The following is a 20,873-nucleotide window of genomic DNA, read 5'->3' as shown; positions in this document are numbered from 1 at the left end:
TGAGGATATTTATTAACTTGGTCTTATCTTAGCACTCCAAAGCCCACTATAAATAGACACTGTACCTTCCATACTGAGTCATTATGCCTGGTGGGAAGTAGGCTGTGTAGCAGCCCCCAGAATACTGCTCTTCACACCAGTTCTTCTCTTCATAATGCACAGGCTGTAAAACAGAGATTAATTCACTCAGGGAAAGGACAAAGTCTCGAGGAAGTTAATAACAGAACTGAGCAGAGAGCAGGGAAGAACAGTTTATCATTTGTTGCATGTCAACATATGACAAGATGAGCACATTTAACAAATCTCTTAATGCAGCATGAACTCAACGCAATAAGCCCTGAGTTTTTAAAAATAAGAATACACTGTCTAAAAAACTAGTTAATCTAGCCATTGTAGAGCATAATCCTCTTAATCTGTCAATGTTAATTTATGCCTTGTGCACATACTTTGAACCATGTAAAGCAAAAGTAACCTCCAGTGTATACAGTTGTAATACCTGTAATGTGTATATTAGGTACAAATATACACTGTTAAAAATGCAAACTGTGGCACTTGCATGGTTCTGTGTACAATATCATTGTGTTGAAAATCATGTGTTCTCCAGGTTGGTCTCTACAGCTTTTAACTCTGTAAAATTGTTTTTAAAAGTATCAGTGGCATTAATCACATAATCTAAGTGTGAGATCACACAAGTCCTAACAGTCCTTCACCTTTACAGAGAAGAGAAGGCAAGGGAAAGGCCAAAGAACAACAACCCAAAGCATGCAGCAGTGGATCTTAACAACTAGTAAGAGAGAAGACACAACATGGACAGAGAGGGAAAGCCAGCCTGTCACCTGTGACAGCAGCTGAGGTTTATGGCAGCAAGCACTGAGAATCCCAGCCGTGGAGCTGGTTAAGAATATATCAACAAAACCACCTTTTAATGTTTCATTTATGTTCATAAAGCTTTTTCTTATCCTCACTGTCAAACCCAACCCAATCTTCTCCCATTCTGCCATAATCTTCTCTCCACTCCCCTGGTGAGGGCAGCAAGTGCTCCCATAGCTGTTGCCTTTCCCAAAGGTGCCTTTCCAGGGATTTTGTGCTTACATGTAAAGCTTCCTCTGATCCCAGAACCTTTGCATAGAGCTCACACAGCCTCATCTTCCTGAGAAAGAAAAGCAACAGTACACTTCAGTGTGAGGAAAAAGAAAACAAATCACTTCTAATATACCCTGCCTCTAAGAGGACAAGTATTGTATCTGCTTGAATTTGAGGTTCCAGCTTTTGAGGATCTATCCCAATTTGTCAGCCTCCGGATCACTAGAAATAACCCGAGCTCCTGTGCTGCATAAGTGCTGGTTTTCCAGCAGTTTTGCAAGCTGTTATCTAGAGATAACTCCATCAGCCCAAACCCTCAAATTACCCAAATGGTCTCCAGCCTGTCAGGAAAAAAAAAAATAGTAAGGCATTGCACTTTTTTGTCTTGGCACATAGTCTAACTTACAGTTTGTTCCTACAAAGATGCAGGTCTCAATATACTGCAGCTCTCAGGGAATCAGTACTTCATTTCTGTTTATATAAAATTTCCTCCTGTTCTAAGTTTATGAGTCTATAAATCATTGAATGTACTTCATTCTTGGGTCTTACTCTTAGCCATGCTGCACCAATTCCCAAAAGCAAGAAGATCAGGATGAAATAACAATTATGGAAAGCAAGCACAGCTCTGGAAAGACATTTACTTCTGGAAGAAAATCCAGTGCTCCACAAAAAGCCATGCTGGGCACAGAAACACAGAAGTCCCAGCTCTGAAACTGTGAGGGCTCCTCTTTCAGCTATAAAAGCATGCGAGGAAACCACACATGATTGCTGCAAGAAGCAACCCAGCTCTACATGAGCCCAGCTATACCCATGATAAAGAAATCAAAGAATGCCATGGAAAGAGGATGAAGAGAAACAGGATAACTTGAAGGGCCTTGAAGGTGGCCCTCACATGCAGGTTGGATATTGAGCAAGAAAGTGAAGGTTGCTACAGCTCAGGAGGAGCTGCGGCCCTGGGTGGGGTGGTTCTGCTGCTGGCTGGTGTCAAGCCCAGCAGCATCAGGAAAGGAAAGGAAACAGCCCCTTCCTTCTGCCCCAGGGCACAGGACCAGGGTCAGCCTGCTCCAGAAGCAGAGACAGGCCAGCAAGGCTCAGGGAGCTCCAGGACCTGAATATGAACATTCCCCTGCAGTCAGGGGTGACACAAATCCAGCAACAGCCCCAAGGAAAGGGACGATGTCCCAATTTCTGCATAAGTGAGGTGAGCACTGTGCCCTGCAGACCACCAGCACCTACCCAGTGCCTGAACAGAACAAAATCATTTTAACAGCAGGGTCCAGCTGATGTCTCACAAATGCCACCAATTCCTCCTTTCAGGGCAGGTCAGAAACACCTGAAACAGGGCTCCACAGGAAAGTGAATTATCACCTTGGGACCCATCTGCTCCTCCCAGCACCATGCTAGGGATGAGAAAGACCCCTCCAGACCTGCCTGTGCCCTGTCCTTTTTCCACAATGACTTGCAGACCTGTCACATTGACATTTTCTGAAAAATCCCTTCACCCAGGACTTTTCTCCTGGGAAGCTGAGAAGCCTCAGAGAAAAAGGAAAACAAATTCTTATCTCATTGGCTTCTCCTGTGTTGTGCTCACTTGTGGAATGTGGTTGGAGATTGTTTACCCACAGGTGGTTGTTTCATTGGGTTTCTGTGAATAATTTTGGCTTATTGGCCAATCAGGGTCAAGCTGTGTTGGGGCTCTGGAGAGAGTCACGAGTTTTCATTATTATCTTTTTAGCCTTCTGTAAGTATCCTTTCTGTATTCTTTAGCATAGTTTAGTATAGCATTCTTTAATATAATGTAGTAGCATAAAATAATAAATTAGCCTTCTGAGAACATGGAGTCAGATTCATCGCTCCTTTCTGCCACAGGGGTCCCAGAAAATACAATACAGACCCTCCAGGGAGCCTGGAAATGGCATACCAGTGACAGGTAGGTATTGTCACTTGTGGCCAGGTGCAGGGCTCCATGAAGGTGCAAGTTCACAGCTGTGTGCTGAGTGCATTGCAAACACAGATTAGTCAGTTCAAGATAGCTGTGCAAAGGAAAATATTAAGCTTCATGTCAAGGGCATCTTCAGACTCTTAAGAAGTGCAGACATTGGAAGGAATTAGTCATCAGTAACAGGGTATTATTTGACAAGAAAAAAAAAACAACAAATGAACAAACAAAGCAAAAACCAACAGTTTCTAAAGGATTGAATTATATCAAGATAAATCAATCACTGAGGACATTACCCCTAATAAAAGCAACCTTTGCATCTTGCTGGTGTCTCTGCAAGATCTGCATTTTTTGTCCAAGAGAAGTTTAAGGAAATTCTTATTAATGGACTTCTAGTCAATGCTAGCATGGAACATAATAGCACTACATGGAGTAATATGCAGTGAGTAAAATCCTCATTTCTTGGCTTTGGGCTCAGCTGGGAAATTGCTATAAGCACTAAATAAGAGGAATGTTATGCCTGGAGCTCCCAAGGTAGGCTCCTGTTGAGAGTCACACTGTGCCCGGTGTGGAGGAAGCACAGGCACTCAGCTCCTTTCCTGGTCTCTTACTCCTCATCAGCATGTGATGCCATGGCCTTCACTGCACAGCTCTGAAAGGCAGGGCACAGTCTCACCACTGCCACCCTGACCTGGGAAGACCAGCTGGGAGGCAGCAGTGAAATTTACTCCCTCCAGTCTGGCTTAGCTGTAAAAAGATTTCCATCCTCTCCCACAGCTTCCAAGTCATGACTTAGGACAGCTGCCACAGACTCTACATCCTACTCTGCATTGCCAAGGATTACCAAAATCCTCACCCTGTCCTCAGCACCACGAAGGGAGAGCCCAGGTTGTGTGGAGCACAGCATCTCAGCAAGGTTCCCACGCTGCAGGGTGTCACAAGAAGCCTGTGCTCAGAACAGATCCCTCCCTGCAGCATCACAGCCCTCATCTAAATTATACAAACGGTTGCACTCTGAGTGTACACTGGGAGAAGGTCTGGGCTCATGCTCTGCCTTCTCCTGCACCCCAAATTCCATTGGAAGGAGAGTTGTGCTCTTGGGGAGGACAGGAGCTGTTCCTGCCTTTCTGGCTGTGGCCAAGACTGCTGGAGCCAGAGGCAGCCCTGCTCCAGGCTACAGCCAGCACATTCCTGAACCATTCTTTACCAAAGTCCCTCCTAGCCCAAGGTTTATTCCACAAAAGAGTTCAAAACTCCTATATAAAACCTGGCTGCTGGCAGCAGCAGAGTCAGGTAATTGTGCCAGTGCTTTTAATGCCCAGGGAAAAAGGATGGACCTTTCTTGCAAACAGTCAGGACAGACCCTAATTTCATAGAAAGAAAAGCTGTTCTCAAGGACTGCAAATGCTCAGTTGAATTGAGGGTACTGACACACAGTGTAAGGCACCAGTTGGTGTTCAGGATGGCTCAAAATTTTGGGCACACTGGGTTTCAGAACACCTACATTAGTTTTATCACCTGGCACCTGCTGGGCCTCTATCTCAAAGCCTCACTGCTTGTCCATTCCTGCCAAAATTAAAAGGGCTCTGTGGTACCAGGCTGTCATTTGAAAAGGCTGGGACATAAACTGCTCCATTTAGACCCATTATCCCCAGACTGCCAGACTATCTGAGATGACTGCATCTTCTCTAGTTAGACCAGCTATTACTGTAAAAATGTTTACTTGGGCACACTGCTCCTTTATCATATTTTAAAATCAAATATTTTTTCTCCCTGTCAATCCAAGGCTCTCCTCATAATTCACAGTTTCTACTTGCAGCTTTCATTTGATCAGATACAGTGAATCAGTGTGATGGAAATAAAAAAAGATCATTACTTTATAAATTCCATTTTAGTAATATACCAAAGAGCACTACTCTATGCAGAGATTTGTTTCAAGAAGACAGTAAAATGACCTTCATCTGTGCCTGAAGGGCAATTTTTTCCCCACAGTGAGGGTCTAGAGATGGAGGCAGCTTTCTGACCCCTCAGTCATGCTGAAGCTTGCTCATGGCAGCTACAGGTTCAAGTTGCACTAAGTTACAGATACTGAAAGGACCCTCCAGGGTAAACAGAAAATAAAGATCAACTCAAACACAGAGGCCAAACCTTTCCCTTCTGACAAGCTTTCCAAGAGCTCAAGGCAGCTGCAGGAAGCCAGGGAGGCAGCAGTGGGAGGAGGAGGCTGGTCCTGGACACTTTCCAGCAGATATCTACACTACTTTCATATTGAGAACCCTAGAGCTGTTCCTTAGAAAGAGTCACATAAACACAGAAGCCTTGTGGGAAAATAAGAACCAGGACCAGAGAGTTTCCAAAGGGCAAGAGCTGTGTGGGAATTTCATGGGTCCTTCATCCAAAACCAAGTAAGGCATCTTCTTCCCTAATGTCTGCTACTGGCACAAGCTTACAGACAACTTCCTTCAAATCAGGGCCTTTTTTTCCTGCTCTGGTCATTTATAACAATATTTTGACTCTAATTCCACCCAGATCTCCAGGGTTTGTACTTACCTTTCTTCTTTGGTGAGACCTGTCAGTCTTCTGCACTTCCGAGCAAGAATGAAGCTGGAAGACCACAAACAATTTACTCCATTATGCTGCTACATCCCCTGCATTATTTAAAATGCCAACAACTTAGGATGAGATCCTGTGATTCACAGTAATTGCTTTAGGGTCTCTAATAAAAACATCTATTTCACCTTTCTGCATAATGCTCTACCTGCTGCTTGCAGGACTCATTTAGGAAGGAACCACTCTGAAATTCATGTTAGAATATTTGCATGAGCTGTTTCCCAATTACTTTAATTTCATACAGCCTTGGGTGCAGGCATATAGCAATGACACAACACCTGGGATTGGGCTGGAAATAGTTTTTTAATAAAACTTTTAAGACTGATCATATTCTCTGGTCGCTAAAACAACCAGAACAAAATAAAACTTAATTCTAGAAAACAAATTTTCATTTAAAGAACTGAAGTACTTAGAAGTACATTTTTGGCAATCATCCTCTTTTTCTTCTCTTTCCTTTCCTTTCTCCAAGTTTGTAATTTGCCACACACAAAGGCAAAAGATTACAGTGATAAAAAGTAGAAAGCTAAGTAGAATTTAATTTTTTTAATTAGCAAAAAATTGAAGTAAAGCAATCATAGAAGATCACCATACACTGAGAAATTCAACTTTTAATTATTTTTAAGTATTTCCTTTGAAAAGCATCATGTTTTCCACTTCAATTGTTGCCTCTAAGACAAAATAAAAAGCATTAACTAGAGGAGACACTTTCTTTGTTCCTTACCCTATTATGGCAGGAAAGCTGCCATCAGGCTTAGTGTCATCAAGTGTTAGACCAATTGCAGCTTCCTCATCTTCAATGATCATGGTACCACAATATCCTGGTAAGAACAAGGTGGAAAAGCAGCCATGATCCATGAACCAAAACACAGGAGCTTCCAAGAAGTTGTAAAATACAACCTCCTGCTGACCCATGCCAGGACTAATAGCCAGAACATGACAGGAACCAGAACCCTCAGGTTCATTTGCTAAGGTAGGGGGTGGGTGATATTTGTAGGCGAACAGATGTGGGCTCATTATAGCCATTAATGAGAAGTGGGTGTTACTGCATTGCAGTTTGCCTTGGATTCAGTGAATTCCAAAACAGGAGTCATGGTGGAAGCATTCAGCATGTGAGGAGCCCAGGATGACTAGCCTACCAGCTGGGGATGTCTGTGGGAAGCCACCTTCATTTAATGCTGACCAGTCCATCCAGAAAGCAGCATTTTTGCAGACCCTTCCATCACACATCACTGGTACCTTCACAACCCTGCACAACTGAGAGAAGCTCATCCCATACCCAGGTGCCACTCAAGGAGAGGACCACAGAACAACCAAGGCAGTGAGCAACAGGAATGAATTCTCCCTTTATGACTATCTCCTTTTCTCGTTCCCTCACCCTTCCTCTCCTCCCAACCAAACTCTCACGCTTCTCTCACAGGGGAAGGCGAAAAAGGCATAGAAGGTTCTAAGGATTAGCATGCTCTGGACAGAGAGTCTGTTCTGTTGCCAGGTACTCTCTTCCCTCTCTCTGTCACTACTATTCCTTTCCATTAAAATGCAATACCCTTCTTCCTCCAGAAAGTTTCCTTGTAGTACACGATGCACTTGATGACTGAGCCCATGGGGATTCTGTTGATGAGCTGGTTCCTCATTGGGGGCAAAGGTGGGTTGAAATGAATCTTCAAACAAAGAGCTGGGGGAATGGCACTGATCACATATTTGCCCTGAAAAATAAATTATCCATAAGCCAAATACATTCTCCCCTGTGGCCTTCACATTCTCTGAAATAATTCCTTCACCCAGGATTTTTTTTCTGGGAAGCTGAGAAGCCTCAGGAAAAGGAAAACAATTCTTATCTCATTTGCTTCTCCTGTGTTGTGCTCATATGGAATGTGTTTGGAGATTGTTTACCCACAGGTGATTGTTTCATTGGATTCTGCTGTGAGTTGTTTTCACTCTCTGGCCAATCAGGGCCAAGCTGTGTCGAGACTCTGGAAAGAGTCACGAGTTTTCATTACTATCTTTTTAGCATTTAGTAAGTATCCTTTCTATATTCTTTAGTATAGTATAGTATTCTTTAATTTCTATTAGAATATTATATATTCTTTAATATATAGTATTCTCTAATATATAATAATATATATTAAAGAATAATATATATTGAAAATATAATATATAAAAATATGTATATCATATAATAAATATATAATATAAATATATTAAATAGATATATTTATTGTAAAGTAATAAATTAGCCTTCTGAGAACATGGAGCCAGATGCATCATTCCTGCCTTTGTCGAGACATTCCCAGCAAATATAATACTCCTCTACTTCAGCCCAAGTGTACTGCCCTCATGGTCTTGGAGGACATGTGGGGAGGCTGCAGGATGTATCTTGTGGAGCAATTTTGGCATTTTGCATAAGAACTGCAAAACTAAACCCTCACAAAATGCTGCTCATTAAATAACAAACAAGCATTACACAAACAGCCATCTGTTCAAAGGGTGGGCAGCTGCCTTTCCCCTGGTGTTTAAAAGAAAGCCCTGTGCTCTAAGAGTCCACCAGTCTCCCTTCCATCTGGACTCCCCTGTTACAACTTGGAAGCAAAGCTTGCAGTGTTTTTCACTGAAAGTTTGTTGCTAAATTACATTTTACACCTTACAATTACCCTCTAATTCAGAAGGTAACTGAACACAAAGAGAGGCCAGGAAAGGAAAAGTCTGAACCCACACTTTGCTCTTAGGCATCACTTTAAAGCTCTGTTAACTGGCGTTACTTCAGAACAATGAGAACGTGTGACTTTCTGTCATAGCCACTTAAATCTCTGCTGTATTTTGTGCTTCGGAGAAGTCAAAAAGGAAAAGCTAAAGGTTTTGTAGCCACCACTAATGAGTTCTTAGTGGACATGTGTAAGTCTCTGTCCAAAGTTTCCCTCATCTGCTTCGTGATTGTCATGAAAGGGACAGAGACTGGGGACCACTGAAGAAAAAGGTGAAAAGAAAAAGAAAGAAAAGAAAAGAAAAAATTTCACACTTCGTGTGAAATTCTGGCCCTGCTTGCCAAGGACCCTGAGGCCTGAGCACAGCTTCTGATATTTATAAGCTACTGTTGTTCACAGGTGTGTTTGCTGTATGCTACACTGAACCTGGTGAAAGGAGGAAAGGGGCACTTTGCCCTTTTGCAACAATAGCCTTGGAATTTTCCCCACCTCTCGGCTTGGCTGGACCTCTCCTGAGGTTTTGGGTGGTCCCCACAGAAGACCCCTCACTTGTTATACAGCCACCGTGACAGACAAGCTGAGATGGAAGAAACCTCTCCATCAAGGACTGAGACATGAAACCCTTATGTGAAAAGGGGTCCCCCCACTCTTTCCAAGGACTGGGACTGAAACCCCCAACCTGGGGGAGGTGTGTGGGGGAGGCAAGCTGACCAAAGCAAGATGGAAGTTGCAGGTGTGAGCAGTGGACCAAGAAGACAATGGTTCTTGCCCACTGCTGAGAATGTGGACTGTGTGTACCCTTCTCTAAATACCATTTTTTCCTAGAAAATACAATAGACTACCTTTGATTTGGTTTCAAGATTCATTCCCTTCCCCCATCAAAAAGGAGTATAATAAGAGCTTGAATGAACTGGAACCTTGAGATCTCCCCGGACGTGACCTGGTGAACTCCATCGGCTGGACATCGAAGGACTTCACTGTTTCTAAGTTTGGTAGCCATATACCTTTCTTTCTCTTCTTCCCTCTTTTCCTTGTTCTTCCCTTTCCCCCCAATTCCTCCCCAACGCATTTTGCTGTGGTCATTCAATAAAGGTACATTGGTTTTTGATTAATACTGCAAACCCCCCTCTGTGCCATGTCAGTTTTTTTCACTCTGAGATCAATTCCAAACCATCACAAAACCCCTTCATAAGGACGGATGGTGACAACGTGGCATCACCTCATACAGCTCATGGTCCAGGGTCTCCACGATGACACCGTCCCCGGACTGGTCGATGCGCACCACGGGCTTGCGCAGCCTCACCCGCCCGCCCAGGCGCTCCATCATCTTCTCACTGATCTGCCCAGAGCCCCCAACAAACTTCCTCTCCTGAAACACAGACACGACAGCTCAGCAGAGCAGTGCTTGTGGAGCGTGGACCATGGCAAGCATTGCTCTCAGCATTCAAAACAAACGCCCTTCTTCCACTGTTATTGAAACATTTTAGGGAATTTTTGGGGTTTTTCATCTCCTGAAACAGAATTTCTTCTCCTGAAACACAGAATTTTTTCCTCTCCTGAAACACAGACACGACAGCTCAGCAGAGCAGTGCTTGTGGAGTGTGGATCATGGAGAGCATTGCTCTCAGCGTTCAAAATAAACCCCCTTCTTCCATTGCTATAAGAACATTTTTGGGAATTTTTGCAGTCTCTGGAAATGCACCCATTTTACTTTCTCTTTCCAGCTTCTCAAATCCTTCCCGTATTTGACCACCATTTGAACTCTAGTCAAAACTAAAAGTAATAGCAACTTTGGAAGAAAATCCCTTCTCTAAATGTGGTCTCCAAAAAGACTCTACAGGCCTGTGTGAATCAGCAAGACTTCTGCTTAAACCTTCAAACCTTTCTCTGAGCTCACTCATCCCTGCAGAGCTCTGTGTATCAGAAGCAGGAAACCTGATCTACATAATAAATAACAAGGTGTAAGAAGTCACATAGCTCACATCAAAAATGTCTGCTGCACTATGTAATTCAACCCAACTTAAACTGCAATCATCTCTAACATAATACAGAATTCAAATAATATTTAATTAAACATATTCAACTTAAATTACCTACAGTAATTGCTTATCTATGCATATTTATGCATTTTAATATAGTTAATGTATTTGCATTTTTATTTATGATTAAATAATTAGCATTTCTAAAAATATATCCATTTCTAATACAATTAGTGAAATTTGCACTTCTCAAGTAGAAGACCATTAACAGTGTCTTTACTTTCTTCAAATGCAGAAGCAGCTCTAATGTACCAGATTGCAAACATTTCAAAGCAATACCATATTTAGGGGTGTTCATTTTCTTTAGAGTGATCTTAAAATCTTAATGGCGTTAATGCTTAGAAATTTGCATCTTAGGAACCCAGCTCTGGGCCACATTTTTAGTATTAACTTGCAGCTGACATTGCCATCTCCATTAAGTGCTTCTGCAGTGCTTAGGATGGCTCCAGCCTCGTGACAGAAATAAGCATAAGTAAAATTTTCTCTTTTCAGTGAGGATAAACAAAGCAAATGCTTTAATCTTCATCCAAAAAAAAAAAGCCAGATACAAATCTCCTCATCCCTGGGGGCAATGTCATGAGTAGGGAGCAATCTTCAACACTAGTTTTGCAAGATCCAGATAAAAGAGTAAATGAACAAAACTAGTTATCAGTGTGCTACTTGCTCAAAAGTCATGGATGCCTCTGGACTAAAATAAACCAGCAAAAAATGAAATTAAACCAGGGCCTGCCAAGAGCTGCAGGAGGTGATGGCTGACAGTACCAACCTGGCCCCCGTTGGTCGTGGAGAAAATCCGTGCTGTGCCCCCACACTGCTTCACGTACCACAAAAACCAAAGGGCAGAGACCTCGTGGGGCTCAGAAGTGACATCCACGTTCACAAACAGAGTTGCAAAACTCTTGGCAGCTCTGCAACAAAGACAAGAAAGCTGGTTAATTTAAAAACAGAATAATGCTGACAAGATTGTTCCCGAGTAGGCAGGAGCCTTTCACTGTGGGGGCAAAGGATTCCTTAATTTCAGCTGAAGTAAGGAATTATCAATTCCTTTTATGCAACCTTTTTCAAGTAATCCTGCAAAAAAATATTAATGAAACACTCCTGTATTCCATAAAAATTAGGACACTGAGAGACAAAGCCCAAGATTATATCACTTTATGCTACTAATGCAAAGTTAGCCTGTCATCCTAGCCTCAGGACTAAGCACAGCAAGCCCTCCTGTCTTCACTGGACTCCAAAACCACCCTGTCCCCAGTTCCTGAGTTACAAACCAGATCTGCATCTCTCTCTGCCCCTGCTGGATGCCTGTCCCCTCAAGAACACAGCACAGAGGTTATTCAAAACCCACCATAAAAAAAGTTAGAGGTATTTTCTAAGCTAATTATCTAAGATCTGTGGATTAGTCAGCATCCATTCACTGCCCAATCCTCTGCTCAGGGAGAGTTTTGCAGCTGAAACACAGCAAGGAAAGAAATGTAAGTAGGAAGCCATAGAAGAAGTGACAGCAATCATGCCAGAGTCTGGCAAAAAAAAGGAAAGGATACTTCTGGTAGGTTAAGTCAGTATTTAAACAGTGTCCTGGTATCCAGTGGCAATGAACACAGAAACAGAAAATTGACCTGTGTCTGAAAAGAGATCACTGCTTTATGTCATGTAACCTGTTCTTTCATAGCAGCTCTACTGTAAATTACTGTGTAAGCCTGTACAAGATTTTGGAGTGCACTAAGACAGAGGATTAATTAAGACTCAGGGAAATATTCCTCCTGTTGTAAGTAAATACTTCCCTCTGCCTTCACTCTGAGGAGGAGTTTAAAGAGACATGGACAGGAGTAGGAGATTCCCAGTTTAACGGCATTGTAACTGATAGGAATGGAGATTCTATAGATACTTCATATGCAAAGCATCAAAGCCAGTGCAGAATCCACTTCTGGTAGCTTCTTTCTTTTTTTTAGTCTTCAAAGTTAAAAAAAAAAAAAAACAAAAAACCAACAAACCTAACTCTAACATACTGTTTCATAGAGCCCTAGATCTATACAGAAAAAAGGAATCTTCTTTCCTTTCTAAAAATGCAAAGTCCCACTCAAGTACAAAGCTGGTCCATTTTCTGAAATATGGGTGCATTGTGAATTCATTCTTGATAGCCAAAAATAATACAGAAATTTTTTACAAGTTTTTCATCTGTATAAACACATACTGTAAAATACTATTAATTCTATAAGATATTTTGCCTGATGTATTTATTAATATTTTATAAGCAGATGCTATTACATGGTGGTTACACTCTATCAGATTCTGCCACCTTTTCCCATTGCTTTTCAATTCCTGATGTTTTATCTAGAAATGGCAGTATGATTTCAACCAAGAGCACTCAGGATATTTCCAGCATGTAGCTCTAGCCAAAAGCAAACCTGTACAGTCTGTTAGATAAGAGGAAAGAGTAAAAGATTGCCCTTCTGGATCATTACCTTCCAGGATGGGACATCGCTGCAGCATGCTACCTCAGTCTTGAACAAACAGAGGAAATCAAGCCAAGATGAACGTATAAAATCTGAAAAGCATCTTCAGCTTATGCCAATATTCAGGTAAAATGTCAACTCTTATTCCATCAGAGCTGGAAAAAACATGACTATAGTCACATGAGCTATTGGATGTTGAGTGAGCACCAGTTATGAACCAGAAGATTGCAAGTTTTTGGACAACAGCCTGTTTTCCACTAATAATCACAGAACTACAGAATGGTGAAAGAATTGAAAGTGTCCTTTATCACTTCCAGCTCCCACCTCCCTGTCATGGGCAGAGACACCTTCCACTAGAGCAGGTGGCTTCCAGCCTGCCCTTGGGCACTTCCATGGATGGGGCAGCCACAGCTTCTCTGGGCAACCTGTGCCAGGGCTTTATCACACTCGTGCCAAAAAAATTCTTCCAAATATCAAATTTAACCCTGCCCTCTTTCACTGTAAAGCCAGAACCCCTTGTGCTATTAGTAATGTCCTTGTTCACAGTCCTCTCCAGCTCTTCTGTAGCCCTTTTAGGCACTGGAAGGTGCATTGGAACCTTTTCTTCTCCAGGCTGAACAATTCTCTCAGCCCATCTTCAGAGCAGAGGTGGTCCAGCCCTCAGATCATCTTTGTGGCCTCATCCGGACTCACTCCAACAGGCCCAACATGAACAATAAAGGCCATGTTGCTCTCTAGAGGCTGCTGAAGCCATAAAAATGTCCCATAAAAATGTCAGTGACAGCACCAGCCCTAGTGGGCACCAACAGGTTTATTCACCAAGCTCCAGCTCACGGTAGCCATGTGTTGGATACGCAGCAATTCTGAAGAGGTTTCTGTAGAAATCAATCTGCTCTTCAGCAACCAGGATTAATGGGCTTTTTTTTCCCTTCAGTGAGAAGAAAAACAATCAAACTGCTGTTGAATGGCAAGTAAAGAAAAATTGCATTGATGTATACATAAAACCAGGAAGCATTTTCAGTTTCCCTATAGTGCAGCAGCTAAACAATAGAATGATGAGTTCTAAAGTGATTTAGGGCTACTGAAAGACAAATGTTATCTTTACAGCACTTTGGTAAAATCAGCTGCTCCAGCACAGAATAAATGTGTGTTGTTCCATCAAAATTTGATTCAAAGACCTGTTGTAACCCTAACACTTTTCTCTGAAAGGCTGAACACACAGTAAAGAGCAGGAAAGTGCACATAACAGATTAGGGTACTATCCATCTCTTCAGAAATAACCCTTCCCAAATATATTTTCTTTTTATTTTTGTCTAAAAAGTTAGGGAAATGTAACAGAATCTACTGAGTGTGCTGAAAGGTGTCGTGGTCCATTATTACAGAACTTTCTCACCCCTTTTCTTTGAAAGGGCTGCATTTTAGTGATCGCTATACCTGTTTGAAAAGCAGTGATGTTTATTTAGCTGTAAAGTATATAAATATAAGCCATTATATTTCACATTAAAAAGTTTCTTACTTTGTCCAGCATATTTTATCTATGAAATCTTGCATAGTCATTTTGTCCCATTCTTCTGCACGTGGAGCCTTCCATGGAGCTTCATTGGGAATCTAAGGAGACATAAATAAAAGCATTTATCAGCAAGTGAAGGAGTGCCAAAGAAATACAAATAATCTTGTCTTAAAATGCTAATTCAGCCTGCAAATTTCTGGCAGGTAACACTTGTCGCTATAGGACACAAAGGAACACACGCTCACACCCTTCTCAAGGTGAAAGAGAGAAAAGGGCCGTTTATTTTCTGACTCCAACATTTATAGTTTTCCAAAAGTGACAGTGGATTGGAGGGTGACAGTGGCACCTCTCCAATGCCACTGGTTAAACCAACAGTCTATCAACTCTCTCCTCCTCCATAAAGGAATGCAAAACAATAAGTTATTTACAGAAAGTGTGTGAGAAAATTCACTACAAGAATGTCAACATCAGAAGGCTTAGAGAATCTTAAAAACTCAGGGTGACAAACACTGAACTTAACAGAAAATGCTTTTGTGGGAGGGGGTTTGTTTGTTTGCTTGTTTTAACTTTTTTTTTTTTAGATTGAAAAATAGAGAACAGTTTTACAGTTAAGAAATGTCTCTAAGTCATTCCATATCTCTCACATTTATCTAGACAAGTAAGAGCAACCTCTTCTCAAATTTTGTAGCTCAATCAATGGAAAACCAGTAAAAAACCAGAACAACACAAGAATGAATTCTACATATGTTGAATTTCAGAGTAGAAAAGGGAAAATGTTTGAGTTCTGCAAGCCTCTTAAGATATTACTTACCAGATCATCAGGAAAAGCGGCAAAAATCAATCACAGGCATAAACTTTGACATTTCCATAGCCAGAAAAACAAAGGGATGTGTGCAGACAGCCTCAGCAGCACAGGATTCAGAAGAGCTTGCCAGGAGGCCACTCTCAGATGTGCTCTGTCCATCAGTGGGTACCAAAACGTGTGGCTGCTCTTGCCAGCACTGGGTTTGCTCAAGGCAGAGTAGCTCTGCCTGTCTGCACCCCAGTCCCTCCCCTCTGCCCCTCATGGAGACAAACTGAGCTGATTCAGCTGCAATGCTCATGCCATACCTCCTTTCCCATTTCATCCATGGTCCTCCATAGGTTGTTGTAATCCAGGTAGGCCAAGGGATTCCACATAGGAGGAAACGGGCCTTTAAAGGTGTAAGATTTACCCTAAAAGATGAAAAACAAACAAAAACATCATTAAAACCCCAGAAGACAACCATAATCATGGGTTCCATGTGTGGGAAGCGGCACCAAAAGGTTAAGTGTTCACAAAAAGCACAAATTTAATCAATCCATGTGACAGCTTCTGATGGGTCACTGTCTGTGCATGCAGGACACAGGACAAAACACAGGAGGTGCCTTCTGAACATCAGGAAATGCTTGTTCACCATGAGGCAGCCTGAGCACTGGCACTGATTGCCCAGAGAAGCTGTGGTGTCTTCCATCCTCGGAGACACTCAAAGGTTACCTGAACAAGATCCTGGAAATCAGCTCTAGGGGGTTATTCTGTTATTCCTACCCTTCTGCACGTGCAATTTAGTGTGATGCACAGCTGAATTAGCAAGCCAGACTTCAGCAAGCCAGTGCAGAACTGATACTTTACCTTCAAAGCTGCACACTCAGCACTTCTGGGCAACTAAACTAACACCCTGTATTAGAGTCACTAATATCAGACCAAATAAATGAGATAAAACAGCACTGTTTGACTGAGTTGAAAACTTGGCTATTTGGTACTGAAAAGGAGATGATTTATTTCTTTATTTATTTTAATTTTTCCCCACCTAATTGTTCATAAAAACACTTAACTGTTAATTGCATTTAGCAGTTTGTTGTTTTTTTTTTCTTTCAAAATCAGACAAAAGTGGTTGTGGTCACCTTTATTATACATTAAATCATAGCTCAGAGATCTTCCTGGTGAAAAAAAAAAGTCTCAGCGAGCCTAAAAAATACCAGCACTGCAGAAAATGTAGCATTTACTGAGTAGACTTATTTTTCTAGCCCAAGACCCCTAGCTGAAAATTACAGAGTGGGACAGGGCAATACCAATGTCCTAATTACACTGTTACATACTTAATAATCATATTTTTTTGTATCTAAATCTCCATTACTAGATGTTCAGAAAGTCTAGCTTAATTAAGAGTGGAAGACAATGGGTAATTTGTAGAGCTGTTTTATTTACATGGGATTTCCCTGTCTGACTATATGGATGGCAGCCTAGTAGCAGCCTAATTTAAAAATTCACAAAGAAAGGCTCATTTGCATTATCTGGGTACTTGTTTTTTCCCAATGCACTATGGAGTCCATAAGATAGATGAATAATAAAGGCCATATTGAATGCCACAGCTGATTTTTCAAAATTTAAATTAAATTATGTCTTTAAGTGTGGACTGCATGAGCATGAATGTCAAACAGTAGAAGTACTAACTTTTAATAGATATTTGATCCAGTGCCACACCAATCCATCATTAAAAAAGTATTTACACTGGCTTAACAAAATCATACTGCACCAAGATTTAATATTTATAACCAGGTAACAACAACAACAACAGTGTCTTTTTGAAGAGAAGTATCCAAAGACCACTCACTCAAAGAAATGTCAGGCCTGATTTGATTTAGGCTCTTTATTAATACTGCAAAAGAAGGGACACAGAGCACATTATTCAAATCTTCACGTGTCTGCAAGCACCAGAAGATACAGTAAAAGGGAACAAAGGGATCCTGAAACACTCAAACCTTGGTCTAGAAATAAAAAAACGAGATATATCTTTGAAAAATGCTGGCTAATAACCTTGAGGACTTTCAGTTCAAAAAAAAAAAAAAAAAGGATATACAATCAGTTAGAAAAAAAATCAAACCTATGCATAAGAGAAAATTAGTTTACAAAACTCCCGAAGAGGTCAGAGAAAATGAAGAAGAAACTGTTTTTCACCTAAGAAGACCCTAATGGAATCCTTGTCAAAAACACCAAGGCAATGAAAGCTAGGAGGAAAGCAAAATGTAGAGGAAAGGATTTAATTATTTGGTAAATAGACAAGAAGTAGCTACGAGGAAACAATTTAATTCTGCAGTGCTTTGGAGGATAAATTATTGTTTTTACAATGCCAAAATCAAATTTTTTGAAGTTTTCAATCAGAAGTTTTGTCACAGCCAGAGAAGATCTCCAGTCAGTTCATGTGGCAGAGGCACCAAGGTTGAAAACCTTCCACTAAACCTAGCACTTCCAATTTAAGGATGGACATTATGGCACATGTTCACCCAGAAAATGGAGGGTTGTCTTTATTTTTTTTTTTCATTCAGCATGAAATCAAAGTGCATTTCTATATTTTTTGTACTCAACTGTATGAAAATATTGGAATCAGGAAAACAAAATCTGGAATCAGGAAAATATATCCCTGTAGATGGAGATGAACAGAAAAAGTTTGCTACATCAGAGGCATTTGGTTCCAGCATGAACATGTAGGTATTACTAAGAAATCTCTTCATGTGGAATCAATTTACACTGGGGCACACATCAATTCATACTTGGCTGCCAAAGGGCTGTGAGAAAAGAGCAAAACCTCTCAGACCAAGTGCCTTCCTGTCCCATGTGATAGCATCTGAACCATGTTGGAAATTATCTTTTAGATATTTGGGGCACATTAAAATTCCATAATTGACCCTATGACCTCAAAAAATCAGTTTTGCTGTGGCTTCTTCTGCACTCTTGAGCCTTCATTAGTGTCAGCATCCTGCAAGTATCCAAAGCCAGAGCTTATCAGTTTGGTTTCAAGTACCTGCTATTTCCCAAATTTAGCTTATGAAACAAGCATACTGCTGTGCTCAAGAAAACCAGGACAGCATCAGAATGGGTTATTCTAATTATTGATTTTGTTCTGAGCTTCCTGATCTGCCAGAGGCAACCCTAACCCAGTTATCCCCTCTGAGTGAACTCAAGTCTTATGAATTCCCTGCAGTGCTTCCTGATGAGCGCAGGCTAAGAGACACACAAACCATAGTTCTGTTTTACTGTTCTTCTATTTCACTGCATTTGAACTGCCAAAAGCAAAAACTTGGCTATGTCTCTTGTGTAGGAATCTGGGGTGGAAGTCTCATAAAGAACACGAACTCCTACCTGAAAAAAAATAAAAACAGCCATCAAAGTTAGCGAGTTTCCTGTGAAAGTTATTTTCAAGATCTCCTAAGTCATCTCCTAAGGCCTGATCCTTATTTCTTGCACAAACAGAACTCCAGGAGCTGTCAATCAGACTTTTGTTTGAGAAGAGACTGCCAGACTAGGCTCTACACAGAAGCAAAATTAGCAGCAGCAAAGAAAGACTACAGATGGCTCTGAGTAGTTACCAACAAACCAAAACATTTCAGCTTCACTCGTGCTGAATTTGCATTTTTGCAAACACAAAAACCTTTTTGATATTTAGGCAGAATTTGCTTATTTGCTGGGAATAGCATTCTCTGTGCCTCCTGGTGGTTTGTAATCTCTAAAGAATAACAAGGCACTTGCATGCCCCAAGATGCACAAAACATTTCCTTTTAAAGTATTTTTATACCTAAATCAGAGCTGTATAAAACTGTCAACCATAACCACCTTTCCAATCATTTGACACGGTATTTCAACATCAGTTCTATGATGCTCAGAAGTATTTCTTGCCCTTTTATAATTTGCATGTAAAATTTTAGAAATGGTTTCATGATGCCACTTGCAATGCTCCAAAAAAACCCACAGCAGCAGCATCAGCACTGCCATTGCATGGATCACTTGCTGCTCACAAAGGCTGTTGCTGCAGTGGGGGCTAAAGCTCACTGAAGAAGATGAAACTAAAGGGAGGAAACTCTTGCAACCCAGCTGTCCCAGGAATAAACCAGCAGGGAAATGAGAAACCCAGTGTTTGTCACAAACTTTACAATTCCCAATAGATTTTCCTCAGCCATCTGCTTCACGTCAACAGACTTTCGCCTGAGTTACGATGGACCCGTGTAAGTGGTGCAGAAATAAGATTTCTTTATACACCAGGTCCTTTTCAGTTCAAATATCTGACTTAAGAAATGGGTTATTACAGGGGGAAAAACCCCATAACATGACAGCTGAATATCAGCAGCCCCTTCAATATCAGCCCCAGCACTTAGGGGGGCACAGGGACCAGATCTCATGTGCCTTCTCCTGTGAAGGTGACAGTGAGCAAATGGGAAAGGACTGCCAGGAAATATCAGTGTCCTAATGCAGAGTGGGATTCTCAGGAGAAAATCTGCTTTTGCAGGCCCAGGACAGCTTCAGGCTCCCCTAAACATTATGCACCCAGGTAGTGGCAGAGTGAGATGCAGCACTGTGAACTGAAGCCCCTGGTGACAATGATCCATGCATTTTTCATAGCACAGTATAAACACCTTATAAATAAAGTCAGCTCTCACTGAGCACAGATATTCCCCCAGCTAAACCATCTAAACCTTGGACTAACCGAGGCTCACTTCAGCAGGACTGTCACTCTGCATGCTAATTCACAGCCAGACAGGTTTATTGGCACGTAGTGCCCTCTGCTGATTCACAGCACTGGTACAGCGCACACATTCCATTTTCCCAGATTAAAATCCCAGTAATGCCATTCATACAAAGCTCAGGAGCCGTAAAACCCCAAGCTGTGACAAGGAAAATCAGAAACAGAAAAGCATCAATTCAGGCTGTAACTCTGTACCTGTCTCAGATGCTGTTTCTCATCTGCTGCCTTATGGAAAAGTATAATTTTGGTTAGGTTTTTTTGGGGAGGGCTTTTTGGGGTTTTTTGGGGGGTGTGTGTGTGTTTGTTGTTTTTTGGGTGTGTATATGTTTTTTGGTTTTTGGGGGTTGGTTGGTTGGTTGGGATTTTTTTGTTTTTAATTCTAAAAAGACATTTTTGAGACTAATCCTCTTGCATAATCATAATTCTCAATTAAAAAATGGAAAGTAGCTGGACCAAAATTAGAGGGATTTTACAACCAACTTAGAAACTGTAACAGAGCTGAGCTTCAATAGAACTCCCTTCATTGCAAAACTGTTCAGGATCTCAAATGCTCAGCTGGTTACTATACTGACCATACTATTCTAAAGGTAAGAAGATCTATAGGTTAGAAAATTTAATTGCAGCAGAAAAATCCTTATAACTGATGGTGCAAAGCTAGAACATTAAAACATGCCAAAATGTCATCCAAATATCTTTCAATATTTAATTTGAGTTCATCAGCTGTGGATGCCAACACATCTTGGGAATTTCATTAAGAAAACTAATTCCATTTTAAGTGTTGCAGAGCCAGACACAGTGGCTTGAAATATGCATTCTGAAAAGGAAAGGAGCTAATTGGGAACAACTTGTTTCTGTTGTATTATGGAAATAAAATCCATCTTCACTCTGCTGCACTGGTCATGCAATCTGTTAAATACTTGTCATACTTGAAAAAAAGCAGAATTAGAGAAACATCACTGAAGTGATATAGATAGTGAAATTGAGCATCTTGAGGATCTGCTCT

At 41.2% G+C, this 20,873-nt stretch overlaps 1 protein-coding gene across 1 annotated transcript in view; it reads right to left on the bottom strand.

Annotated features, from left to right (window-relative positions):
- Positions 1 to 20,873, bottom strand: part of MAOB (monoamine oxidase B) — a 53,029-nt gene that overhangs the window by 7,480 nt on the left and 24,676 nt on the right. Inside the window, exons 4-12 of the mRNA XM_036382144.2 lie at positions 15,444 to 15,548; positions 14,340 to 14,431; positions 11,137 to 11,278; positions 9,551 to 9,700; positions 7,176 to 7,335; positions 6,354 to 6,450; positions 5,573 to 5,626; positions 1,093 to 1,150; positions 66 to 163 (exon numbers count right to left, since the gene is read on the bottom strand). Coding sequence (XP_036238037.1) covers positions 66 to 163; positions 1,093 to 1,150; positions 5,573 to 5,626; positions 6,354 to 6,450; positions 7,176 to 7,335; positions 9,551 to 9,700; positions 11,137 to 11,278; positions 14,340 to 14,431; positions 15,444 to 15,548 — 956 coding nt within the window. The remainder of the gene's footprint in view (positions 1 to 65; positions 164 to 1,092; positions 1,151 to 5,572; positions 5,627 to 6,353; positions 6,451 to 7,175; positions 7,336 to 9,550; positions 9,701 to 11,136; positions 11,279 to 14,339; positions 14,432 to 15,443; positions 15,549 to 20,873) is intronic.

The sequence above is a fragment of the Molothrus ater genome, chromosome 2 (genome assembly GCF_012460135.2).
Source record: "Molothrus ater isolate BHLD 08-10-18 breed brown headed cowbird chromosome 2, BPBGC_Mater_1.1, whole genome shotgun sequence".
NCBI classification, from domain to species: Eukaryota; Metazoa; Chordata; class Aves; order Passeriformes; family Icteridae; genus Molothrus; species Molothrus ater.
The sequence above is the reverse complement of the archived record's forward strand: the minus strand, read 5'-3'. Positions and strand labels throughout refer to the sequence as shown.